The sequence below is a fragment of the Gossypium hirsutum genome, chromosome A01, assembly GCF_007990345.1.
Source record: "Gossypium hirsutum isolate 1008001.06 chromosome A01, Gossypium_hirsutum_v2.1, whole genome shotgun sequence".
NCBI lineage: Eukaryota > Viridiplantae > Streptophyta > Magnoliopsida > Malvales > Malvaceae > Gossypium > Gossypium hirsutum.
The window spans coordinates 93,227,529-93,255,163 of NC_053424.1; the positions used below are offsets into that span (position 1 = coordinate 93,227,529).

At 34.3% G+C, this 27,635-nt stretch overlaps 2 protein-coding genes across 3 annotated transcripts; one reads left to right on the top strand and one right to left on the bottom strand.

Annotated features, from left to right (window-relative positions):
* The first annotated feature begins 6,949 nt into the window (after window positions 1-6,949).
* LOC107916902 (actin-interacting protein 1-2) lies at window positions 6,950-12,064 on the top strand. Its single transcript, XM_016846273.2, has 7 exons — window positions 6,950-7,500; window positions 7,649-7,810; window positions 8,553-8,739; window positions 9,152-9,574; window positions 10,200-10,607; window positions 11,444-11,733; window positions 11,826-12,064. Exons 1-6 carry the CDS (start codon window positions 6,971-6,973, stop codon window positions 11,699-11,701), a joined length of 1,968 nt encoding a protein of 655 aa, XP_016701762.2. The 5' UTR covers window positions 6,950-6,970; the 3' UTR covers window positions 11,702-11,733; window positions 11,826-12,064.
* A 3,281-nt stretch (window positions 12,065-15,345) lies between these two features.
* LOC107916550 (beta-glucuronosyltransferase GlcAT14A) lies at window positions 15,346-20,410 on the bottom strand. Of its 2 annotated transcripts, XM_016845824.2 has the most exons (5): window positions 19,783-20,410; window positions 18,881-19,272; window positions 16,638-16,713; window positions 16,431-16,546; window positions 15,346-16,313 (listed from the first exon to the last, which is right to left on the bottom strand). In XM_016845824.2, the coding sequence occupies exons 1-5, from the start codon at window positions 19,899-19,901 to the stop codon at window positions 15,799-15,801; spliced, it is 1,218 nt and encodes a 405-aa protein (XP_016701313.1). In that variant the 5' UTR covers window positions 19,902-20,410; the 3' UTR covers window positions 15,346-15,798. The 2 variants fall into 2 exon arrangements, with proteins under 2 accessions (XP_016701313.1, XP_016701314.1); XM_016845825.2 differs by lacking the exon at window positions 19,783-20,410 and having other exon boundaries at window positions 18,881-19,726.
* Window positions 20,411-27,635: the final 7,225 nt, after the last annotated feature.

Here is a 27,635-nt window from a genome sequence, read left to right on the forward strand (position 1 = left end):
AATTAAATATTTCAACATCACAAATATTCATAGACATGTTCATCATAACAACAACAAAAATTAAAAAGATAGGGAACTAGAATCAAATCTGGTGTTTCTCTATGGCTTGACTGGTTTGCTCCACTCTTCCTTCTTCGCTTGTTCTTATTGAATCGAGGCTGCTATGAAAATTTTAATGCTACTCTGAATAGTGGATGAATGACTCTTTTTCAAGAGGTGAAATCAGCAAGAGAATAAAGAAAAATGGATAGGAAATGAAGAGAGAAAATTGAGAGAGAAGAGAAGAGATGAGAAAAGTTGAGGTGTGTTTGAAATGAGCAGCCAAGGGGGGTTTTTATAGGTTGAGAGGGCTACTAAAAATAACCAAAATTAGCAGCCAAAGAGCCCCCGATGGGCGGCCACACATGTGGCAAATATGAAGTTTTCAAACTTGTTATACTAAGGTAGGGGCAAATCTGGAAAGGCACAAATAGTGGAGGGGTTTGTTTGCAATTTGAAAAAGTCTTCAAGGATCATTTTGCAAGCTGATTGGGTCAGCATGTGGGACAGTTTTGGGCTGCCCAGTACTCGGTCGGTTCAGTTTTCTCGGTTCAGCTTAACTAGGCCACTTTTCATAATTAATTAATAATAATTTATTTAACTCAAATTAAATTGAATATAAATTAAAATTAATTATATTATGAATTAATATACATAATTTGGACCGTCTTAGGCTGAAAAATTAATTCACCTTAATGCTTCAAAACTATTTCTCGATTTTGCGCTTCTAGTAGTATCTGCCGAGCCGTTTTTCGCCTTTTGTGCAAATCTGTCGAAAATAATCAAAATTAATCAAAATTACTTATAAAATTAATTAAAATTCATTATGTTAATAATTTAAGTACAAAATGATTATTTTATAATAATTATATATTTTTCGACAAGAATTTTACCGAACTTGCATGAATTTGAGTTAAAAAGGGCATGAAAAAGTGTGTATATTTTCGTGTTTCCAGTGTACTGATGCCGGATGCGAACAATAACATGGTTCATTTGGTGTATTTACCCCTATTAACTGATTTCCAAAATGTTCGCTCGTATAATTGGGGTTCTACAGTTTTGGCTATGTTGTATCGTGAGCTTTGTTGGACGACAAAGCCTGATGCTGTAGACATAGGCAGATGCCTCATATTGCTACAATATTGGGCTCTTTACCGAATGTCATTCTTGGCATCGGTTAGGCACCAAGCATACGTATTTCCACTGGTGAACAGGTGATAAAATTTTACTTGTTATAGTAATTAATTGACATTTTTTTCTAATGATACTATTCTAACAATACTATTCTAACATGTAATTTTTTTTGTAGATGGAGTACCAATTCAGGTATCGGGAGGTCATACACTGTCCCGATATACCGTCTGATGATTGAACATTATGTCCGGGAATGAGTAAGCTATTCCAATATTCATGACATGTAATTACTTTGTATATCTTACTCAAACCGTGTTAAGTTTTAACCATGTTATTAATCGTGCAATTCATCTGGATGCCATATCGAAGACTAGAAATTGTGGCTGTTATACCCTCTTTTGCCCAAATTCATTCACACCTGTGGTGTATTAATGCACCAATTATCAATTTCCAGGCAGTCAAGTGGTATAACGGGGATCGAACACTCCGGCAGTTTGGTTGCATCCAATAAATCCCGGCTCTGCCAATGTAGTTGGGGAAGATCCATGGGATTAACAAGATAGGAAAACATAGAAATAATTGGGGGTTGTGCTCCAGAAATATATTGCAGTGTGGTAACCGGATAGTGCGAAAACCTCAGATGGATATTTCTTTCAATTTGCAACCATCGTTAGAATACATACAATGGTACTCTAATATAGGAAAACCATATTTAGTGGTGGGCAATCGACTATAGTCCCCCCACACATGAATCGACTTGGGGCATACAAGCCAGAGCCCGAGCCAGAGCTAGAGCCAAAGCCCGAGCCAAAGCCAAAGCTAGAGCTAGAGCCCGAGCTGTCGCATACACATTCCAGGGATAGTTTTTATCATCCGGAGTTGCGGGTCTATGACTATTTCTCAGGCTCGTCAGGACATGGATATCATTTCGGGTTTGATATCTTTAGTCTAGTACCACCACAGTACAGTACTCCTTCCAGTCTGTATCCACCATATTACTCCACTCCTCCTAGGTCGTATCCACTGCAATACAGCACTCCTCTCGGCTCAAGTTCATCGATGGCGTTCGGGGCATATGATTTCTCTTCAATGTTTCACACATCCCCACCTGCAACTAAAAAGAATGTTGATCGCTGTGATCACCCACATCATGAATGTCGACCCTCGCAGAAATATACACCTAGGACCACACCATTAAACCATCAATTTTAGGGGTTTCTTACAATTTAAATATTACAAAGTTTTTACTTTTTTATTCTAAAAAAATATAAATCAAGAAAAAGACAATCTTTGTATTTATTTAATTAGATTAATTGAAACATTAAAACTTGGAACAAACTTTGTGGTCATAAATTAAATTAATTGCAACATTAAAACTTGGAATAAACTTTATGGTCATAAATTAGATTATTTGCAACATTAAAACTTGGAACAAACTTTATAATATAAATTAGGTACATTGGATTACATAAGCTCAATCCCTACCCGATCGTGATGATTGTCCAATATGGTAGTTTTGCTACGGGCATTTATTCTGATTATGACCAGCTAATCTATATAATCCACAACTCTTACCGTCGAATTTCTCCCTAATATCCATTTCATTATAGATTTCGGATTATTACGGATGACCTTTCGAATTCCTATGCAACCCTTTGTCTATGACAAGCTCGAAAGTCATCAGAGGCACCTCCCACGTAGACAGGTCAGGCAGGATGGGAAACTCATTCTCTTAGACACGTAATGTGCACTCGAAGGTGTACATATCATCGATAAATTGTTCAACATTGAGCGAGACTTTAGCACACGCCGCCACAACATGCGCACATGGATAATAAAGTGCTTGGAACCTTCTACAACCGCACCGTGTATTTCAGAGATCAACTCCATAGGACCTAGATAGTATACTGAGTCGAAGACCGATGGTCTCTGTAACTCAAAATGTTTCAAGATATAGTCAATATACTTCTACATTCATCGACCTCGCCATTTAACAGTTTACAACCATTGTTTCCCTGACATATTCGACAAACACGTGTCCCGCCTCCATCTAGTTGACTTGTTGCTGACCCATTCTTGGCATCAAGATAGCCAACCTGTAGAATGTAGCTGAGAAGACAAATGAATTTAAAAGATGTCATGTTTTCAACAATACGGAGTTGATCCCCTCCGCCAAGTTTGTGGTCATATGACCATAGCGAAAGCCTTCGTTGAAACTTTGAGCCCGTTGCCACGGCTCCATGGTACCCAACCACTGTCGAAAAGATGTGTTCATTTTACCCTCCATGTCACTATCAAGTCGAGTCATTCTTTGGCGAAAATGTGTAGCTCTAACTCGTGCGCTGTATATGTATTAAGAAAAGATAAGGTATAGTATTTCCCTAAAACATTAAAACTCATATTGAAAAGATGAGGTTATCCTTTACCCGTTCTCACAACTTGTCTCTGCCAGTCTGCATTATTATAATCTGTATAGAAGTTAGCCGCTATGTGCCAGATGCAGTAAAGGGATCTCTATGGCACACCGGAACATCTAATGGCGGCAATTAATCATTTCCCTCTATTGGAGATGATGCAACTATAATCATTGCTAATAACATACCTCCGTAGGTTTGTAAGGAAGAATTTCCACTATTCCATATTCTCTTTATCTACGATGGTAAATTCTATTGGGAGCACGTTCTTGTTCCCGTCTTAAGCAACTGCAAGAAGTAGGATCTATGTATATTTTCCGTATAGCCAGGTCTCATCTACTTGCACAAACGGCTTGTAGTGGGGAAATGCGTGCACTTATGGATCAAACGTCTAGAACATCCGATGGAAAATTCTTTTTCCCGATTGTAGTTGGTTATCTAGGCTGTAATAAGGTCGTGTCTGTAACTCAATGACAGTTCCTAGCACGTACTCCTGTATAGCGGCTATCTATCCTTGTAACACATTGTACGACGTATCGAAATCCCCGTACAATTACTCTATTGACATCTGTTTAGCTATCCACGCCTTTCGGTATGATACTCAATACTGGAATCGTGCCTGCATTTTAGCAATCAGTACCGAAACTTTAATGATTGGCATGTCCTTCACTATTGGCATGATACACGTACAGATAGTTTTAGAATCAAGTTTTTGATTATCTTCTATCATACGTGTTGACGTGCATGTGTGAGGCCCAACAAATTTCCATATCTCCTATATCTACAGTTTTTGAATAAATACGGCTCGTACCCACCAATTGCAGCCTTCCGTCGACTTCCAACACTCCCCAATATATAATGTCGATTTAGACACTGCGAATTTGTAGTCCACTGATATATTCATGCTATACTGCTTAATAGCAAATAAGCATTTTTCCTTACTTTCAAATCTCTGGCCCACGAATAACTCCTCAGGATCGGAATATACGGTCAAGAGATGAATAGGTAGTATTTTAGGGTACTCTAGGAACTTGGCTACGTGCGCCGTGTTGGGGTCTATGAGCGACATGTGTACCCTAGGATTATTGTGTATTACAATACATCGAATAGGGTTCCCAGCTGAAGACACGTTAATATTTTCATTTTCATTCATGTCTTCGTTGTAAATATCATTAGGGACCCCGTTCACATCGGGATCACTATCACTATCGAACTCATGATCCCAAGGATCACTATTGTCGTATCTATCATCACCAACCGCATCAATATCAGGTGCAACATTAACATCAATATCGATCCCGCGTATGGTTGATTGACTATCAACTTACGATATTAGAGCCACCATACAAGGTTCTTGAGCTCTAAGTTCTTCACCTAATGCAATGAGATCTTCAGTTGGCTCCACACCAGCTAACTCAGCAAATAACTGAATTGGTGCATTTTGGTCACTCTGATTCCCACAATAAAGAGCGATCATTGTCTCCATATTTTCATCGTCTACAAGTTTCATTTTGGTGAATCTAATGGGATCTGTCGAAACTGGAAACTTGAAGAAAAGTTTCGAGATCCTTCTCTCACAACATCTAACAATTTTTGCACTAATCTTTTCCTTCATATCATTGAACGAGACATTTCTATTAAATCTCATTGCTATTTGTTGGCGACATTCAAATATACATCCAACGGTTGTTGTCAAGATTGCTCAATCGAAATAAACGTATACGAAAAATTGATTATCCATCTTCAATACTCAACCTGTTAAAAAATAAATAAAAATTCTCAAAACAATTTCGAACAATTAAAAAAATACTTACATAAAAAATTTAATGAATAAAAAGAGACCAAAATTATATCAATATGCAATTTTTTCATTCATAAGCTCAAACTTTTTTAGTTCACGTTTTGTATATGAACGAAATTTATCTTTACATTTAACCACTTATATTCATTTTACGTTTTCTTCCATCTCCGATCTTGTATCTTCCTTTAGGAAATTCTTTATATTAAATTTTGAATTCTCTTTAATTCATCTTCTACAATCCAATTTGGAAATTCCTCAGGATCTCTTCCTCTTCAATCTTTATAACGGGTATTGAATTTAAAAATTCTCTTGGTAATTTCCTAACAACTAATTTATCCATCCATGGTATGTCAAACACATTTTGCTTCTCAGTCAACTTTTGTGAACCTACATTTTGTCTCGCTATTTTCCTTGCTCCATAAGAGATTCCAATAGGTTCGTGGAACTAATGTCTTCCAAAGTTGGTCTAAAATTATTTGATGCTTCCATTCTATTAATGTCCCTCTAAGGGTTAAGTATTGCACTTTATTCTTTCTAATAAGTTCATGACCATTCCATAACACTTCTTGCACCTTTTGATTTACGGTAATAAGGTGTTGAATGATGTCTTCTTCTAGTTTCATTCTGTAATCTTGCAATTCTCTCATCATCTTATCAATTTTCTCCCTTTGTAGTTACTAACAAAATAACTTTCAAATATATTAAAAAATTTTAAAACATAACATTCATAACATAACAAATCACAATAAACCTTAAACAAATAATTAATCTAAACACAAAACTTACTAACAAAATAACTTAAAAATTAATATAAATTTACATTTATAATCTAACAAATCACAATAAACAAAATAACTTTAAAGCAAAACAAAAAAATAACACTAAAAAAACTATATAATACTAACAAAATATTTTTTCTCATCATAATCTATTCTATTTGAAAATAACAATAAAAATAAAAATGCATTTTCTTTCTTTCTTTCTTCTCTTTTCTTTTTTTCTTTCTTCCCCCCCTCTTCTTCCTTATGTTCTGCTATTTTTTTAACAGATATTTAGTATTGAACCGAATTGGGTGGGGGGAATTTGGTACTAGTGCCTCTTATTAGATAGGCACCATACCCCTGCATTACAGCCGTATAAAAATATGAGTTCTATACTATTCCGGTACAAATGTGGTGATGCCTATCAAGTAGGCACCACTATTAAAATATTTTTTGTTTTCAGTCAAACATGTCTGATTTTTAAGGTGGTCCCTCCTATGCAGCACCCTCCACTTGCTTGGATGTATCATTTTGATAAATAATCTATCTGACATTCCATTTAAATATTTTTTTAATTTTATAATATATAGATAAAAAAGCCCAACAATGTCCGTATTGCAAACTTTTTGTTTTCTATGTCAAAATAAAATTTTACAAAAATGGAATGACCAACTACATAGTTTACCCAAAATCATATACAAATTAAAAATAAAAATTCTAAATAATATATATTTTTCGGAGTTAAAATAAAAAATAAAAAAAAAAACCGAGGAATTATGTAAACACTTACAATGGCAACTTCGTACGATGAAGTGAAGCAAATGTCTAAAAAAAACAACAAAATCAGCGACCAACTCGTTCAAAAAGCTCCCACCTCAATTCCCGCACTTTTCCTTCCAACTAAAATCCTCCAAAACAGTCTCTTTGCCAATCACACACACACACACACACACACACAAATGGCTAGTCTCATTGAAACCTATGCCTGCGCCCCTTCCACGGAACGAGGCCGTGGAATTCTAATCTCCGGCGATCCCAAAACCAACTCCATCCTTTACTGCAACGCAAGATCCGTTTTCATTCGTTACCTTGACCGCCCTCTTCACGTCGCCGTTTATGGAGATCACAGCTATCCCGTCACTGTCGCTCGTTACTCCCCCAACGGCGAGTGGATTGCCTCCGCTGACGTCTCTGGAATTATACGAATCTGGGGTACTCATAACGACTTCGTTTTGAAGAATGAGTTCAAGGTCCTTTCCGGTCGGATCGATGATCTACAGTGGTCCCCTGATGGCTTAAGGATCGTTGCCTGTGGCGATGGCAAAGGAAAGTCCTTTGTTCGCGCTTTTATGTCAGTACTCCTTATTCTACCTCTTCTATTCCTCTCTTTTTATAGTACAATTTCTGTTTCATAATCTAAGACTGTCGCTTGAGTAAAATCAAGATAATATGAAAATAGTTAGATTTTTATTAGAGTTTCTGTGATGTTGAATTTAAAGGTGGGATTCGGGGTCAACAGTGGGGGACTTTGATGGCCACTCGAAGAGGGTGCTAAGCTGTCATTTTAAACCGACGAGGCCATTTCGAATTGCAAGTTGTGGAGAAGATTTCTTGGTGAATTTTTATGAAGGTCCACCCTTTAAGTTCAAGTTATCTCACAGGTAGATAATACTGTTTTCAATTGCTCTTATCATTTATTAGGCGTTACATTTACCTGATATTTTTACTTTTTTGTTTCCCTTAGTGGAAAATGAGTAATCAAAAGTAGCAATTAAAAATATGAGAACAATAATGATAAACAAAAAATAAAATAACTAATCAGACGAACCCTAAATTTCTCAAGTAGAATGCCTTGGTCTTAGTGAGGAAGACATTTCATTGATGGTTTGTTCTTGCTTTCATTATTCATATGTGCATGCATGTTTTATGGCGGTCACAAAAGCTATGGCCGTGGTGTCTCAGGAACATAAATTAAATTTGTCAATGATGTAAATAAAGATGCATTTTCAGTACCCGCATCAATCAGATACATGCATTGCTACTTGTTATAACTATTTAACGCTTCATTTCGAGAATAATCTTCTACTCAATCTTAAGATTTGCCTAAACTGAAAAGTGTGCACTGTTTGATTTTAATAGAGACTAACAAAAATGAAAAGAGTATTTCTTGCTCTTATCTTTCCAACTACACAAGAGTCTATATTTATAGACAAGATATTAAAGCTGCTAATCTGTTCAACAAACCAACTTCTTTAACAGCTTTTTCACAGCTAACTTCTTTAACAGTCTAACTTCACAACTGCTTAGGAAAGTATGAGTTTCATTAGGAAAATAGTATTCCACTGGTTCTTAAGATTTATGTTAGTTTTAGGGTTATTCAAGGAATTGTTTTATGATGTGCAGGGAGCATGCAAATTTTGTCAACTGCATTAGATTTTCCCCAGATGGCAGCAAACTAATTAGCGTAAGCTCAGATAAGAAGGGTATAATATATGATGCAAAGACTGGCGAAACAATGGGGCAGTTGTCCAGTGAAGATGGTCATACAGGTAGCATTTATGCTGTTAGCTGGAGTGGAGATGGTAAACATGTAAGCATCTAGTTGAGTATTTTATTTTGTTGTTTTGATAAGGACCATGCCCTGTCAATGCAATTATGCTTCTGACATTACTCTCGCTTTTGTGAAACTTCTTTAACCCAAATGCAAGTTAACAGCTTCGGCTTGGTTTCATTATTCATATGTGCATGCATGTTTTATGCCATTGCATTTGTGGGTATAGTTACATGTATTCTTTTCGAGAATTTCAAACTCTTTGAAATTTATATTTGACCACTATCTGAATTTAGGCTTAGAGATGTTAGACAAGCTGCGGATAATGGAGCAGAATAATAATATTTTTGGAGGGTTGTAACATCTTATTCATTTAGGAGCCTTTGGGCTTATTGGCTTGAGATTTCTTACTAACTATTTGATTTGCGCTTTATTTTATTGATGAAATCAGGTACTAACTGTTTCTGCTGACAAGACTGCCAAGATATGGGAGATTTTTGAGGACGGTACTGGGAAAGTAAGTAAAACGTTGGAATGCTCTGGATCTGGTGGAGTGGAAGACATGCTTGTTGGATGTCTGTGGCAGAATGATCATCTCATTACAGTTTCCCTTTCTGGCACAATTAACTTATACTCTGCTCGTGATCCTGATAAACAACCATTATGTTTGTCTGGACATATGAAGAACGTAAATACATTAACTTTAATCGAAAGCAACGAAAAGATTATTCTATCCAGCAGCTTCGATGGATCTATCCTTCGATGGACTCCAGGGACTGGACACAGTGGCAAATTACAGAGGAAAGATAGTTCTCAAATTAAATGTTTGGTTGCTACAAAAGAGGAGATAATGACATCTGGATACGATAATAAGGTGAACTTATACCAAAAAATACATTGCATTTTTTTATTGTTAACAAAATATGCATTAATAATCTCTGTTATTCAGTTCATCCACTACTAAACAGAGAAAAATGTCAAGACAACTTTGTTCTTCATATGAAGTTCATTTATCAAGGACTTGGAATATAGCTTTCAAATGAAATTTTATTTTACCTGTTCAAGATAATTATTAACAGATGAAACTTTGGGGCTAGGATTTGAATATTTTCTGAAGCATTTGCTAACAATGTGCTGTATAAGAACTAGAGTTTTAAACATTGTTGAAAAGATGTTGATTATGTTTGATAATAATCAGAATGATTACTTTCTTCCTAGCTATACAGTACCCAATCTTAAAGAAATTGCAACACTTGTCTTCTATGGCAATATGAAGAATATCAAGGCTCCTTTTTCTGCATGATGGTTGTAATCTTGATGAATGTTTAAAGCTTCTCTATCCATACACAGGTCACCTGTAAAATTCTTTTTATTGTTCAACATTGATACCATCTCTATCTAGATAAGTAATTTCATTGATTTATATTCGCTGCAAACACTCGGCACCTAGCTTGAATACTAGTTTTTTCTTCTGTTGACAAGTCCTCAGTTAATTTCAGGTATGGAGAATTTCTCTTGATCAAGATAAAGCTGGAGATGCAGAACATATAGATGTTGGCAGTCAACCAAAGGACTTGAGCCAGGCCATTAATTCCCCTGATCTGGCTTTCGTTTCATTGGATTCTGGAGTTGTATTGCTTAAGGATATGCAAATACTTTCAAACATCAACCTTGGATTTTCAGTGACAGCGTCTGTTATTGCACCTGATGGAAGTGAGGCAATTGTGGGGGGCCACGATGGTAAGTTGCATATATATTCTGTCTCAGGTGATTCGCTTACAGAAGAAGCAACCCTTGAGAAGCATAGAGGTCCAATTAGCGTAATACGGTATTCACCAGATTTTTCCATGTTTGCTTCTGCTGATCTAAACCGCGAAGCAGTTGTTTGGGATCGTACCTCCAAAGAGGTAGCTTGAACTTCATATTAGTTTTAATATGTCCTAGCCTTCCAATAAAACTTGGATGGTAGCTTGATTCATCCCATCTTTGAGATGTAATGTTTGGGGGGTAGCAACCATTATGTTCATTACTTATATCTAATTGCTTGGCATTTCCTTGATGTCAAAAGTAAATCGGGGAATACATATTCAGTTAACAGAGATGGCTTCCTCCTTAACAAGAGTGGATGCTTCAAACATATTTCCCAAAAGTAATGTCCTACATTATTATGGGATTCAGATCCATCATTTTTATTCAATCGGGGACATTCCTCCTTGATAATCAGCCTTTTTTGTGGTCATCCTCTAGTTTCTCAGTTGCATTTGCTACATTACTCCAAAGCCCTTGTGGCATGGCCATAGTTCTGGGTCTGCGGAGTCTCTTTTAGGACTGATAGTGGAATGCTAATTATGTTTGGAGTACTTGATCATTTCTTCAGTTATCTGGTTGTTTGTGTTTGATTTTGGCATCAACTGCTAGGTAGAAACCTGTTTTATTGCATGAAGCAACTTGCTAAAGCTCTCAGCTTTCTGATGTTGCATTGTCTTACAGCCCGAATATGATATTATAAAACTAGTTTTAATTTGTTTATGATTTCTTGAGCAGCATTATGCACATTTCTGTTACCGCTTACTTCAAATCAAGAAACAAAAATAAGGTGTGTTGCCATGGATGGGCCAACAAAGTTTCTAATTATTTTGAACAACAGGATACTTTAAAGTGCTTTTATAAAGTGTGACTGGATGTATTAACCACCATCTTTTGCTTTGTAGCTAAAAATATGGTTTTCCTTATCGTTTTGCAGGTGAAGCTTAATAACATGTTGTTCCACACAGCTCGTATCAATTGCCTTGCTTGGTCTCCTAATAGCACTATGGTGGCTACAGGATCACTAGACACTTGTGTAATCATATATGAAGTTGGGAAACCTGCTTCAAGTCGCATAACTGTTAAGAATGCTCATCCTGGTGGAGTTTATGGTTTGGTTTTTATTGATGATTGCAATGTGGCTAGTTCAGGGGAGGACGCCTGCATTCGTGTCTGGAAGATAGTGCAGCAATAACGCAAGCAGTGCATAAGACACGAATAATGCTGGTTAAATCTTTAAAGCTTGTGAATCCACATTCATTGCTTTCTTACTACATCTACATTTGTTACCACATGATAGTTGTATAACTGTATTTCAGGACACAATTTCCGTTCTCAAATTTTGTGCCAAAGAATAAAATGAAAGCAAAAAGGAGCAGGTAAGCAGCTTCAAGGGTTTTGGTGAAACAGGTTTGCATATATATATTTTCACCTGGATTCATGATGTAAAGAGGGAGCATTGTGCCCTATTGATACTTTTTTAAGGTTACTCCATATAGAAATATCTTTATCCAATGCATTGAAAATGATGAATAAAGTTGTCAACTGTTTCCGTAAATATATATTAATTAGCACTTAAAATGTGCCCTAGAGGCACTCTTCCAACAATTCTTTCATCATTCATTACTCTTTTTTTTTTTTTTAATTATGAATTGCTTATAGCATCTTTGTACAGTTTGGGGCCATTTCTTGTGAGATTAGAATCATGTTAATAATTTTTTTCTGCTTATGTTTGGTGTTAGTTGCATAGTAGATGAATTGCAAGTTCCTCTAATGGCATGTAAAGAAATTTCAAGATCATCTACCTCATCATCTTGCTCATCTTCAATATCTGGTACTTCTATTCAAAATAGCCTTTTACATCTATGTCCCATGGAGTAATACTCGTCACAATTATAACACAATCCTTTAGCCCTTCTTTCTGCCATTTCTGCTCTTGTCAATCTCTTGATAAATGGTGCGAAAGAACCTATTTTGCTATTATTCCCTATTGGTTTCGTTGTTTGTCCTCCTCCCTTTGCAAAGCTCTTAGTTGTTGGAATAATTGAAGTGCTACTAGCGTTTTGGGAAGCTGACCAGTTTAGATTGGTTTGAGATAACATCTTGGAAGAGACTTTTTGTTTACGTTCCAAAGCTCGAGTCATATTCATTGCAACTCCAAGGTTTCTCGGTTGTTGCATCTCAATATCAATTCTAAGTTTCTCTCCCAATCCGGCAGTAAAAAGGTTTACTTGTGGTCGAGGTTTAAGATCAGTAGTCCTAGCAAATAGTGATTGAAATTGGCATTGATATTCTTCTACCGTCCCAGTTTGTCTTAGGTTTGCAAGTTTCCCCAAGGGGTTATTACTCATAGGTGGCCCAAACTTGACATGACAACACTCTCTGAAGCATTCCCAATCCAGATTTGTCTCCTCTTCTTCGATTTGATCAAACCACAATTCTGTCTCTCCTAAAAGATGGAATGAAGTTAGGCCGACTTTGTCTTCTTCGTTGGTTCGTTGATTGCCAAAAAAAAATTCGCATCTTTTTAACCATTCTAAAGGATCTCTAATACCATCATAAGTGGGAAATTCCATCTTAGAGTATCGTGGCACTATGCCCCCATCGTGTTGCGAATCTGAATTTCTTTTCTTGCCTCCACTGTTGCCCTGTTCTTCATTAATTTTTTTTTTGAATCCCCTTTCGTTGTCTTTTGAACCGAAAGAGATAACATCGCATCTGTTCCTCTAATACTTGTTGCCTTGTAGCCATTTGTTCTATGAATGTCTCCAGCTTGGCTGTTAAAGTTTTTTCGTCACCCATGACAACTGACTTCGATACCAAGTTGTTATGCGCCTTAGCGTAGGATCTAGTCACAGGTCTAGACGAGAAAGAATTCTTGCTTCGACCTATGGTTACTCAAAAGGCAGATTCGTCCTTGACTGAATCCCCTTTCCAAACTAACGTTTGTGATAAAAATAAACTGCTTACTTTATTTCATATTGACAGCCTTTTTATAAGCTGTTAATTACAAAGAGAAAGTCCTAATCTAATTCCTAATTTAAAGTACTAATAGAATTCTTAATTTAAAGCCTTAATAGAATTCTTAATTTAAAGTTTATAAAAAAACTAGTAAAACTAAAACTCCTAAAGAAATTAAATCAATGTAAAACTCTAATTCCTATTCCTTCTTTGATATTGTTTTCCAATGAAAACATCTTATCAGAGTGTCAAATCTGGTGATATGGCTTTATTTTTGTTTAGTTGGTATATACAATTCCAAGCCACTAAATCTCAAGAGAGAAAGGGTAGTTGTGAGCATTGATCCAAATTCCCTGCCAATTAGGTGCTTTGGAGAGTGGACTATTGGGGCACCATGAGGGTAAAGTTCTATTATGAAATAAAGCAGGCAGCATTTGAAATTAGAGGTTATGTATTGATGTTTCAAAAGGACAAGAAAATTTCATTTGAAATTTTATTTGGTTTCCTCCATATGAAATTTGATTTTATGATTTTCCATTGATTTTTTTTTGTTATTTTCCCTTTCTATTATTATTATTAAGGGGTAAATTTTTTTTCGTATTTTAAAAAAAAAATCAATCCAACCTAGTGCTCAATTAAGTCATCACTTGTTAAAAATGCATCAACTAAGTTTTGACAACGATTTTCGTTGTTGACTGTTATTGTGTTGATATGGTCATTAACGACCATTGAGTCAAGTTTGTGATGTTGACATGGTAGTTTATGTTAGCAATGATGGTTGACGTAAAACTCTCATGTTATCAAAAATAAAAATATAAAAGTTATTAACAAAATTCAAGTTCAAAATTAATCTAGATAAATGGGTGTTTAAATTCATTTGAATCTCAACATCTTTTTTTCAAGTTCATTCTGAATCTAATTTTTAAATTATTAAAAATTTTAAAAATTTAAATAAAATATAATAATTATTAATTTTTTTAAAACATTATAGGAATTATAAAAAAAAATTGTTGTGCTTTCCTTGCTATTTCACATGTGAATTTCATTTTTTTTTATAAGCTTTTGAAGTTATTGTTGCTTTTTTTTATTTTTTAATAATTCGCTAATTGTGACAATGGTGTTCGAAATTATTGGCATTTTTCTTTTGTTAGTTGTTAGTTTTTATGTAGGATGTACAATTGTAATGTGGAAAATCATTGTTATAATTCAATATGTGCATAAAATAGAAAAATGAGACTTATGGTAATAAATTTATTTACCATAATGGTAAATTATAAGATTTTCAGTTGGCATTTTAGATTTTATTAGCTAAATAATTTTTTATTGTCAGATTTATTTTAAGTTTGAACTTTTTTAATAACTTATATTCTATTTGAAAAAAAAAATTCTTATGTGGACCACCACATTAACATCACGATGGCTGATTCAACGATCTTTAATTTCTACACCAGCTCAATGACAGAAATTGTTGGTGAAAGGGCTTAATTAATGTGTATTTAATGTCTAGGGGTTTATTGGAAAGATTTAATTGATCATTTTGAAAAAGCATAGGGGCTTTATTATGAAATAATTTTGGTTTGTTTTTTTCCTCAAAGTAGCTGTTAAATAAAGAACTGTAGCCAATATGTTAAATAAAGAACTGTAGCCAACATGTATACCCCTATAAAGTTTTTACTTTTCCATCCTTGTTTTGTTGGACTCATTGGTGTTTTGCTCCGAACTTGTTAAGCGTATTTTAATGAAATGAATACACTCTGCATTTCTTCAGCAAAATACTAACTACAAAGTATAGGCATGTTGGTGGTGGAAGATGACAATGACAAACTAATATTAGGCAGATTTAGCAAAGGTTTAAAACTACCAACACAAATTAAACCATGTCATAATGTGCACGTTCTCATTTCATCAGAAAGAAAAATGATTCTACTGAATAATTAGTTCAATGATAAATAGTGTTAAACAGGCTTTTCTCACCTTGTTTTCTAAGTTGATCTACACTTTGTAGCCATAAAATCGTCCTATTGCTGGTATGAGAGAGAGAACCATGGGTGCAATATAACACGAGATTTTAATGAATGATTTTGCCTTTCAACGTCAACGTGAAGGGTGGGTACAACATATAATAACAGCATGCAAATGGCAGCTCAAGAGGGAGTTTCTCTTACTCATTCTGGTCTTACCATTGAATATGAACCCTGAAGCCAAAGGCGTCGACCAAATAATGTCTCTCATCTGATGGGTATTCTTTCGAACCTTTCATGAAATTTGGATGCAGGATCAATGTACCGAGTCTCTGATATATTCACTTTTTAGCTCGCACTTCACACCCCTTCATGTGCACTGATTGGACTGCGAATTCCAGTCATCAAGAAGGTTTAGTATAGTTTCCTCTAACTTCTTTGCCTGTGGTCCAGGCTTCAAGACATTAACATCACCCCATTGTGAGCAAGGATCTACCCACCAGCTTCGCCGGCCAGTGCACCATGCCCCTGGGACAGCTCGGTTTCGCCCACACTTGAGGATCTTTTCATCAATCATGTCCAACACAGGATCATCTTTCTGAAACTGTCTTGCAAATGCTGCTCCACTTTGAGCCATTTGATCATAATCAGAATCGTTGAGAAAGTGGGGTTCTGTCTTCGGAGGACTGTCCCAGATCATATATCTTAAATCACCGTTTATAGTAGTGTTCTTGAACTCCGGTGAATTGCAAATGACAGAATGAAAATAGCTTTCTTCGGATAACATAACATTGTTAAAATACATCAGAAGGGTCCGAGGTAGATTATCCCACCCGAAAAGGCAAAATTCCAGAAAGGATCTGCTTAAGACAACCCATGGCGAACCTGCAACTCAATACCAAACAGTTAATAACTGTAGCATCTCCAAAGAAAAGATGTATATGTATATATATATAATTTTCATGAAATGTAAAGCAATAATATGGATTATATAGACTTTGCCTGTGAACACTTTAAAAGCATCAGGCATTAGTCGTTTCTGCGTAGCATGAAAAATTTTAGTCCTCCTAGCTAGGTAAATCCCTGGGTCAACCACAATAGGCAGGACCCGTTGATCTCTGCATAAAATCAGAAAAAAATATGATTTAGATTTAATCATGAATGTGCAGCAGAAGGATCTATAGATCTCATAAAAAAGGTTTTGCCTACTCTTTCCACCCAAGGTCACTAGTATGATCAATGAAATTGAGGTCCCTCCTAACAGAGGAGAACACGTGGGACAAATCTGAGATAACAAACACAACCAAAAAAGAAAAAGTTAGATACAATTAAGAACAACAAAAAGCACAGATGAAAATGGAAAGTAGCATGATGAGGGACAAATAGGCATAGCACGCAAGCAAGAGAAACTCCCACCATTGATACTGTGAAAAAGAAATGCGGGAAAGATAGAGGGGGACATCTGAGATTTTTTTCCAATATGACACTGAAGCACCAATGGCGCATGTGTCAGTGGGCACCTTGATTCCTTTATAGGTATTTTATATTGACCCTGAGAGAAACATATAGTAGGAGGCTATGGGATAGGGGACTTATAGCCTAGTAGCATTGGGAACTAGTTTTAGGATTTTCCATTGCATTCAGTCTAAAGCTTCTCTGTAGAAGAAAATCAATCCAAGATTTTCAATGTACCCTAAAGACAATAAGCAGAAACTAATTCAAGTTTAAATTAATGTTTCAGAAAATCGGTTTCGATGTGATTGTTCTTAAGTATTTAGAAAAATATTAAACTTTAAGCAAAAAGTGGTATAATAAATAACTGCATTATAAACCTGAGTTCCCTAGTTGCAAAAGTGTTACTTTGTCCAGACTCTGCACCCAAGCATAATAAAATAAGTAAAGAGCATCAGAACTCAAGCACTTTCAGCTCCATAAACATATTTGCACATAAATATATAAATATATATATTCATTAGTTCATTATGAGAATTTGTCTCACCACATATATATACACACACATACATACTCATATAAAAACCTTGTAACACTTAACAACCAATCAATCATTTAATAATTGATAATAAGTCAGACAGTAGCATAAACTTCAGATGCAGAGCATCTAGCAATAAAATCAGTATCAGTATACTAACTTTTTTTTATTTCTTTTTCTGAAGATAAATTTAGCTTACTTTAAGAGTGTTAACCTCTGTTCGCACATTTAAGTAGGCCATTAACAAAAAACAGATACAGTCTATAGCTAGAATGGTTTCTGTAGAAGAAAATACATTACTTATTTTCAACAGGAAAAGCAAATGATAAAATATTCTATGCACTCTGTTTGTATTGGTGCGAGGAAAATGGCCTTCTGTCTAAATACCAAAATGTAATAGCTTAAGGATTTAAATTCATACGTAAACAATCAATAATTGTAGAATCGGTGCGCCAACAACAAAGTCTGGCCATCCCTAAATCAGACCTCGAAATAGAAACATTAGAAATGCTGGACCAGCCAAAAAATAAGCCAACCACTGCTCTATCAGAGTAAGAAATATTCCAACAGGCAGATCCCTTCACTAAGCTAAAAGTTTTAGCAAAACTTTGCAGATTTAGACCCAAAAAGGAAAGTGTAGGACTGAAACCTCATGAATCATCAATATAGATCAGATCAAAACACTCATAAATCAGCTTCAAGAGAATCTTTGTGTCATAGAGGTAGGCAAAACACTAGATGCTTTTGATCTAATCTGTTCTCAGGACCAGATATGTCTTACAATAAACTATGTTAACAGTTCTTATCTCGTTGATAGCTTCCAAAGTTTCATTTTGGCAATGTCAAAATCGCCTCAAAATGTAGATTGCTAGTTTGCTTTCACCTAGAAATCTTTCTTTAGTCAGAAAGAAAGCCTACATTTTAAGTAAAATAATAACTTGACAAGCCAAAAATGAATTCTTGCAATCATGATAACTTGAATAGAACAAGAAACTAGTTAGAAACACTATCAAAATCAATAATTTTCCTTTGATAGTGTACAACATTTCTGAATCATATCCAAATTTTTAGACAGTGGGAAAAATTCTAAGATTGGAAACATTGAACCAAATTTTCGCAGAATGCAAGCGACCAACTCAAAGAAAACCTTTTGATTGAGGTAAACTGTTCATACTGATTACACAAATTCCCCAGAAAACATCCAACACAAAATCTTCAACCAATCCAATTGATCATAAAGAACACCTTAAGCAGAAAATCTTAGGTCCATTTCTTATTAAACCACATATTCTATACCAACCAAAGCAAATTCAATCAAATACCAAGTGATTCCAACTAAATCAAGAACATGTAAATCCAAAATTAAACATTTCTCCAAATCAAAGCCTCAATTGTCATAGCTACTCCATAAAAAAAAAATATAAATCCAAAAAAAACAAATAAACGAACTGAAACTGCTTACCATCTTGAGTAACCAAGGGATAGTCCAAAGCACTCAAAGCAATAAACCAATCCCAGCCACGATCAAGCTTCATCAACATAGCAGCAGCATGCAACGTGGCAGCAATATGTGTAGAACCCATAGAAGAAAACCTATCAGGCTTCCCTATAACATCCACATTTTCAAAGCTCCTAATAGCAGGCACAGATTTCAAAGCCAAAACCAACCTATACCTTTCCTCATCGGAAGCGTCAGCACCAAGTTGCAGCAAATATCGATTCCTGGGATGATAGACAGCAAGTAGTAGCCTAAAGATCCGATCCTTATCACCTTTTCCACCAAATAAATAGTAAGCAAAAGCTGGTGGAGAATGAAGACCATGTTGGACTTGAGAAGGGAAAAGTCTAGGGGAGCTGAAAACAGAGATCGAGTAAAGTAAGAGGAGGAGAATGGAGAAAATTGTTGTCAAAAAGAGAGTGAAAAGCCATTTCTTTTCAGCTCCCATAACCCTAGTGTTTTAAGCTCCTCAAAAACTGTAGCTTTTGATTTAATGATTGAAGTTTCTTCAGCATATGGATTTATTGATGATCAAAGGAGGAAACCCGAATCGAATATGGATTTTGAAATGTTTCAGGAAATGGGTATTTGGGGATCTTTGATTTCAGAAGACTTAACACCATAGTCGATTATAATAAAATTTAGGTCAGACAGTAAAGTTTCTCCCTCTTTTTTCCCTCTCGAATTCTCTCTCTCTCTCTGATGTCAATAAAAATTATTAAAGCATTTTGTTGTTTTCTTGTATCTAAAAGTAGTAACTGTTGAAACCGGTTGGACCGACGGTTCAATTATATACATTGAACCGGAAAATATAAAGCCAGCATGAGCCTGGAATCGGAAAAACCGTTAAAATAAAAAATAATAACCTTAGTTCTACTGTGTGGAGGCCGGAGGGAAGAGGAGTCGGAAACAGAATGTGTTCCCTAAAACAGTCGATCGTGAATGTGATGTGGAACCACCTCTGGAATTCTTGCACAGTGAGCATTTGCAGACTTGACTATCTTTGTATGTGTTGGCACCATCAGATTCTCCACCTTCAATTATGGTTAAGCTATTCCACCGAATCGAGAAGCCAAAAACAGAGAAAGGAGAAATCCTTCCATTTTCCGAAAGCAAAAGCTCTTAAAAGAGTAAAAACTTGTGTTCTTTCGTTTTCTTTTAAATGTAGAGAAAAGGAAATGTGAACTTTTTTTTTAAAAAAAGGAGGGTTTTATTTACCGGCCACGATGGCCCGCTGCCTGTAACAGGAGACTTTTGGGTCTCCGGCGGCGGAGCCTCGCCGGAGATAGACAGCAAACAGAAACAGAGGAAACAGAAAAAATAATATGAAGAAAATGTTTTAAAAAAAGAAAAATCAAACATTCTTGTTCGGCCACCATGCCCACCGTCGGAGACTGGAGAACCGTTGGGTTCTCCGGCGGCCAGCGTTGCCGGAAACTAAACAGACAGAGGAGCAGAGAACTGGCAGCAAAAACAAAGGAGTTAAAACGCTTTTCTGGGATGAAAAAAAAAGAGTTAGTTTTCAGTTTTTTTTTTTTTTTGAGTTAATGGGAATTTTCGTGAAAGTCCCTCCGCGTATCCATATGTTGCAGTGAGGGGTTGTCGCAAGGTCTATTTCCAATATGAGTCCCTGTTAGTTTCCATTACCTTTTATTTTAGTCCTTATTTCAGAAATTTTGAGCAAATTAATTGCTCCTTTAACCCCTCTGCTTTCTTACATCTTTATGAAGTCTTTTTAAATTTTATTTGATTTTTTATTTTATTTATTTGTTATTATTAGGCTTACATGACAACAAAAGAAGCCCTTTAAGAAAATACAAAAAAAATTGAATTAAATTATTGTATTAAATTTGCACTTAATTAAATCTATGTGATTAATTAAAATAATTAATTAAGCTCATTCACTAATAGTTTTCTTCATGAACTACTTAAAATAAATTAATGAATCAATTAAATAATAATACGTGACAATTTCTTATTAATCTAATATTTTACCCATAGAAAATATTAAAAAAATAAAATTTTAAAATATTAAGAAAAATTATTAAAATTATATAAACTTATAAAAATTATAAAATTAACTTATAAATATTATAAAAAAAGTTATAAATTTCTTAATAAATCCTAATAATTATAAAAAATTATAAAGTTAATAAAACATATTTAAAATAATAATATATTATAAAAATGTATTAGAATTCTTAAAAATTATAAAAAATATTAAAATTGATATAAGCTTATAAAATTTATTTTAAAAAATCATAAAAGCTTAAATTGCATCGGATCAATTGGTTAAATCAATCAGACCAAAATCGACAAAGGTATCGATCTGGAAAAAGACATTGGACTTTTCGCTTCAATGGTATCACAAGTCAAACAAAGAGCAATTTGATATAGTTTTAAGGACTTGTATCGGCACAATTTGGGACTTGTGCCACAAAAAGTGTCTCAGATCCATGTCACTACACTGTTTTGAGTAGTTTTGACTTTTGGGAGTTTGTTTTGTTGGACAAAACACGTTAGCTAACAAAATAATTAAATATAAATAAACACATATAAAATAAAATCAAATAAAATTATTTATATTTAATTTGTCAAATACGAAAAACAATCAAAATAGTAACAAAATTGAAATAAAAGGAAGAAAAGAGATTTTACTAAACATTGAGGCCTGTGAAACACAGTTTCCTTAAGACAGATTCGGCCGCTCCTACAGTACTTGGAGAAACGTTGGTTGAAAGTCTCCTAGGATACAACAACACAAAGATCAAAGCAATAACACCTCTATAGTGATCAACGAACAAACCTTGCATTTTTCTATCACTAGAACATTTGAAAAATTTAGAGAAGAAAAGAAGAGTTTGGAGAGTAACAGAAAATCGGTGTGAAAGAGTGGAAATTGAGCAAAGAATTCAAAGAACTCTTAGCCTTAGGCACTTAGTATGGTGGAAATTTAGAAATATCTATAAAATCTGCTATTAAAGGAGCTAACCAATCAATTTGATTGATTGGAATCAAATAAAATAAGATAATGTTCTTATATAAACAAATTATGTCTACTAAGGAGAAATAATTTCATGTCGAGCTAAAATATCCACAGGCCTATTTCGGGTCAGACATTTTGCATCGCCCACATCTTGCAAGTGTGCCTCAACCTTCTCAGATTTGGACTTATACCTCCCTGCGCGATAAGCAAGGTTCTAAGCTTAGTCATTCAATCACCCTTCAAGAGGGTTTTTATATATAAACACATCTCACACTTGGTATTTAACTAATGTGGGATCTAATCTTTTCTTTTCCTCAACAAATATTTCCAAGTAGCTTACTTTGAGCATCAATTTCTCATTTATCACTCAACCATTTTGAGCATATGATATATCGTTGTAAAGGTTTCATTGAGTAGAATAAGAAACCATAATTTTATGATTCAACTCTCCACCTTTACCTATTAAGAATATGTCTCAAAGTTCCCATAAAATGTAATTTTTCCAACAATCACCCACATGAATGAAAATTGATAGTTTTATCGAAAAATATTGACTCTATGTGGTGATAGAATCTACGATCGATACTTGCATAGGATAGGTATCCACCTTTGAACCTTCCCTTGTGAAAGTATATTTACTTTACTAGCTGACCAGTAGACGTGATGTCCTTGAACTGTTCTGCCTTTTGTGTAAATGATAATATGCCTCACAAAACTACCTCTCAGGCAAGGTTTTAGTTCCCATGGGTATGTTCATATAGCCGTGAACATCTCCTGGTTCTGCAAGAGTTTGAAAGAACTATGCCCTAATAGTCTCCTTGAAGCGGCCCCACTTCACTCTCACATAGGTGACTTATGTTGTTCGACTCACCGAAACACACAATGGTCATTAAAAGCATTGCTTAACCTATCTCATTTTTAGTCACTATTTACATCATAGGAACGGACTTAGGATAAGTACAGCCACAGTGACCTCACAAGGTCTATGAAATTAGGTTGTCCCTTTGAACCTAGATCTTGGGATCTCTAGTCAACTAGCTAGGGTTTTCCTTCACATAGCACCTTTTATTTTCATGGGCTTTAGTCACATTCCTTTTAATGTTTTAACAACATGATCTCGTTTTAAGCCTTTAGTTATCGGATCCGTAATGTTATCTTTTGATTTTACAAAATCAATAGAGATAACTTCGTTTGAGATCTATTGTTTAATGGTATTGTGTCAACGACGTATATGTCTCGACTTACCATTATACGTTACACTAGTAAGACACCCCCACACTTTCAAGTGGTTGTAGGATAGTTTTCCACATTTCCACAACTCATATAGTGTCTTGTCCCTTTTCTTGTAGGGCACCTTATTTAAAAGGTAATTAACTCATAGAAACGCAACCCCCTCCCACATTTCATGTGATAACCCAGAGCTTTTTAGTAGTGCATTCATCTTTTCCTTTAGAGTCCGATTTTTCTGCTGACTACTCTATTTGAGGACAATATGATGCTGTTACTTCATGAATAATGTCATGTTGTGTATAGTATTCAAATGATTCAACATACCCACCACCATGATTACTTAATCTTTTTATTAAGTTGGTTTTCAACTTCCTTGCTTATAGTGAATAAAATTCTCTTCATCTTTACTTTTAAGCAAATATATATAGCAATAAAGGTAATAAAAATATTTATTCCTTCCTTTCATTTAAACAAGCTTTACAAGCATTGCTATGTATTAGATCAAGTGATTTTTTACCTTTGTTAATTTTACCTCAACACATGTTTCACATTTATAATTATAATTATTGCGAAACGAAGAAATGTGCTATAAGTTAATTAATATACGTAAAGTATCATAATTGACATGTCCGAGCCTACTATGCCATAAATTAAATGACTTAAGCATATAAACAGAAAAAGAAGCAACATTCTTATTCATAGTTTTGCTTTTACAGAGATAGCATTTAGTTTAATACATATCCCCTTCCCACAAGCATTCCCCCTTTAGAAAGAACATTCTTATTCATAGTTCTTACGTATGTTAGGCACATAAGTCCATATCGAACACTTCCTTGGAAACTTCTTCCACAGCATTGGCCTCGTTAGTTTAACTTTCTTTGAGATCTTACAGTCGAATGACTTGTGTTCCATCTTGTTGCAATTGAATCATTTTCCTTAAAAAATTTTACTTCTTAGAAACACCATCTTTTGGTCCCAATTTAGACATATTCTACGATTGTTTTCCCTTCTTAAAGTCTTTCTTGACTTCTACGACATTTGCCTTAGCAACATTATCATTTACTATTTTGTTGAGCCTTTTTTCTGTACCTCTATTATGTTCTTCTATTCAAAGTTTGACAATTAAATCTTCCATTGTCATTTCCTTTCTTTTTTGCTTTAGGTAATTCTTGAAGTCATTCCAAGCAAGAGGCAACTTCTCAATAATGGCTGCCACTTGGAAGGATTCACTTATCATCATCCCTTAAGCAAGAATTCCGTGAATGATCAGTTGAAATCCTACACTTGATTCACAACTAATTTAAAATCCACCATTACAAAATTTAAGAATTTAGCAACTAAAAAAATTTTTAGTTTCAACATCTTCAGCTTTGTATATATGGTCCAAAGATGTCCATAATTCCTTAGCTATTTTTTTTAACATTATACACTTCGTACAGTGCATCTGACAATCCATTCAATATGTAATTTCGATATAGGAAATCAGAATATTTCCAAGCTTCAACAGCAATGAAAGCAGTAACTTCATCTACCTTGCGCTCTTTAACAATAGGAGGGTCATCTTTAAAAATTTTGGTCAAGTTCAAAATGGTCAAATAAAACAACATTTTTCTATTGCCAAGTCTTGAAATTTTGTCCCTAGAATTTTACAAGTTTCTCGTTGTGGCTTACAGTAGCAGCCATCGGCAATACTGAGTTTTGGATCGCAGATTGCATTTGAATCAAAACTTCAGATTGCGAATTGATTGAATTGGTGGGAGTCTCCATTTTTCTGTTAAGAAACAAAATCAGAATTTAGAAAACTTATCAACTTTTTTTAGACGATAGGAATCTAATAAAACCCGAAACCAAAACCTTATACGGTCTAATAAATATACAATAAAATAATGCACCAGGTAGGTAACCCTAAAAGAGAGGTGGTGCACTCGGTATGCTTAAATACCAAGTCTTTCAAAGAATCAATCCTAGACATGCATTCTCGTACTGTCTTTTTAATTCACCATTGATAAATTTCTTTTTAATTCACAATTTAAAGCCACAATTAAAACCATCATAAACAGAAAAATTTCCCTTTGATTTATTAAACGGCGGAATAAAAATCCTAAAACAAAATCAAAACAATTTTGTTAAACGGCAGGATTAAATCTCGAAATAAAATTATATCAAAATTAAATCTGTTAAACGGCGAGGAATAAATCCCGAAACAGAATTATTTGATTACATATGTAATCTTTGTTTGGAAACAAAACAATATCGAATAAAATCTTGTTAAATACCAGAAATAAATCCCGAAACAGATTTTATTTAATTTAATTCTAATTTAGAAACAAAATAAAATCTTGTTAAATGGCAGGAATAAATCCCGAAATAAATTTTATTTAATTTTAATTTCTCGTTTTTGGCAACAAAATCAAAATGTAATAAATCCGTAGAACGACAGAAATAAATCCTGAAGCAGATTTTATTTTAATTTAATACTTGTTTTGGAAATAAAATTAAATTGGAATAAAATCTATTGAACAACGAGAATAAATCCCGAAACGGATTATATTTAACTTTAATTTCCCGTTTGAAAATAATAAAAAATAGAATAAAATCCATTAAACAGCGGGAATAAATCTTGAAACAGATTTTATTTACTTTTAATTTGAAAACAAAATTGAATAAAATCTGTTAAACAACGGGAATAAATCTTGAAACAAATTTTATTTAGTTTCAATATTCATTGAAAATAAAACAAAATAGAGAAAAAAAATCTGTTGAACGGCGGGAAAAACCCTGAAATAGATTTATTTAATTAAAAAATTTATTTTCAAAAAATATTTTTTTCTTTTTCGCCTTAGTGTCTCATTTGTCTCGGATTAAAAAATTTCAAAAATAATCATGTATGTCTTAAGATTGTTGGACAAAACATGTTAGCTAACAAAATAATTAAATATAAATAAACGCATATAAAATAAAATCAAATAAAATGATTTATACTTAATTTGTCAAATATGAAAAAGAATCAAAATCGTAACAAAAATTGAAATAAAAGGAAGAAAAGAGATTTTACTAAACGTTGAGGCCTGTGAAACATAGATTCCTTAAGATAGATTCAGTCGCTCCTACGGTACTTGGAGAAACCTTAGTAGAAAGTGTCCCAGTATATAACAACACAAAGATCAAAGCAGTAACACCTCTATAGTGACCAACAAACGAACGTTTCATTTTTCTATCACCGGAACGTTTGAAAAATTCGAAGAAGAAAATAAAAGTTTTGAGAGCAACAGAAAATCGGTGTGAGAGAGTGAAAATTGAGCAAAGAATTCAAAAGAAGTCTTAGCATTTTATAGGCATTTGGTATGGTGGAAATTTGGAAATATCCACAAAATCTGTTATTAAAGGATCAAACAAAATAAGATAATGTCCTTATATAAACAGATTATGTTTGGTAAGGAAAAATAATTTCGTGTTGGGCTAAAATATCAGCAGGCCCATTTCGGTTCGGACATTTTACGTAGCCCACATCGTGCAGGTGTGCCCCAACCCCGTCGGGTTTGGACCTGCACCCCTTGCGCGCGAGGCAAGATTCCAAGCTTAGTCATTCAATCACTCATTAAGAGGGTTCCTATATATAAACACATCTCACACTTGGTATTTAACCAATGTGGGATCTAAGCTTTTCTTTTCCTCAAAAATTATTTCCAAGTAGCTTACTTTGAACATCAATTTCTCATTCATCACTTAACCATTGTGAGCATATGATATACCGTTGTAACGATCTCATGGAGTAGAATAAGAATCCAAAATTTTATGATTCAACTCCCCAGCTTTACATATTGAGAATATGCCTCAAATTTTCCATAAAATGCAATTTTTCCAACATGTTTTAGGTCCCGACCACCTTCAAGCAACTTCAAAATGATTTTAAGTTGTCTCTAGAGTCATTTAATTGTCCAAAACTTGTATTAGAAATTTTAAAAAGTGTTTTTAAATTTTAAGCTTTAGCAAAATTCCTATTTCTCTCAACCCAAACAATCTCGATTTTGAGTCAAAGAACTTTGGTCACATATTTTAAGATTTGGAAATGTCCATATATGTTCTCAAAAACCCAAAATAATTTATAATTGTACTTTTCTAAACTTTCTAAATTTAATTCAAAAAATATTAATATGTTGCAAAACAAGTATTTTATCAAAAAAAAATTATCAAAGTTTGAAAGTGCTCTAGTAGCACCTCCCATTCGCATCACAAGTCAAGATGGGTAAGGGGTGTTATAGCTAATTGGAAATTGATATGTTTAGATCATATTGCTTGTAATTTTCATACTCGGTTGATGTCATTTGGTTGTGTTAATATATGTTATTAGGGATGTATTTAGTTATGATATATGTCGTAAAAGTCACATTGGTTCTATATTAACATAATTGATGGACGAGATTGTATGGTTTTTTTACCTGTATAATGCAAATAAAAAAAATACTAAAATGGTATGCCAATATTATTATTAACCAAAATGGT

Coding starts and splice junctions, on each gene's coding strand:
- LOC107916902 (XM_016846273.2), top strand. CDS start 6,971: ATGTCTAAAAAAAACAACAAAATCAGCGACCAACTCGTTCAAAAAGCT. Junction 7,501..7,648: donor TCCTTTGTTCGCGCTTTTAT/GTCAGTACTCCT, acceptor TTGAATTTAAAG/GTGGGATTCGGGGTCAACAG. Junction 10,608..11,443: donor GGGATCGTACCTCCAAAGAG/GTAGCTTGAACT, acceptor ATCGTTTTGCAG/GTGAAGCTTAATAACATGTT.
- LOC107916550 (XM_016845824.2), bottom strand. CDS start 19,901: ATGCTCACTGTGCAAGAATTCCAGAGGTGGTTCCACATCACATTCACG. Junction 16,714..18,880: donor TCCCTTGGTTACTCAAGATG/GTAAGCAGTTTC, acceptor TTGTTATCTCAG/ATTTGTCCCACGTGTTCTCC. Junction 16,314..16,430: donor TGCTTTTAAAGTGTTCACAG/GCAAAGTCTATA, acceptor ATTGAGTTGCAG/GTTCGCCATGGGTTGTCTTA.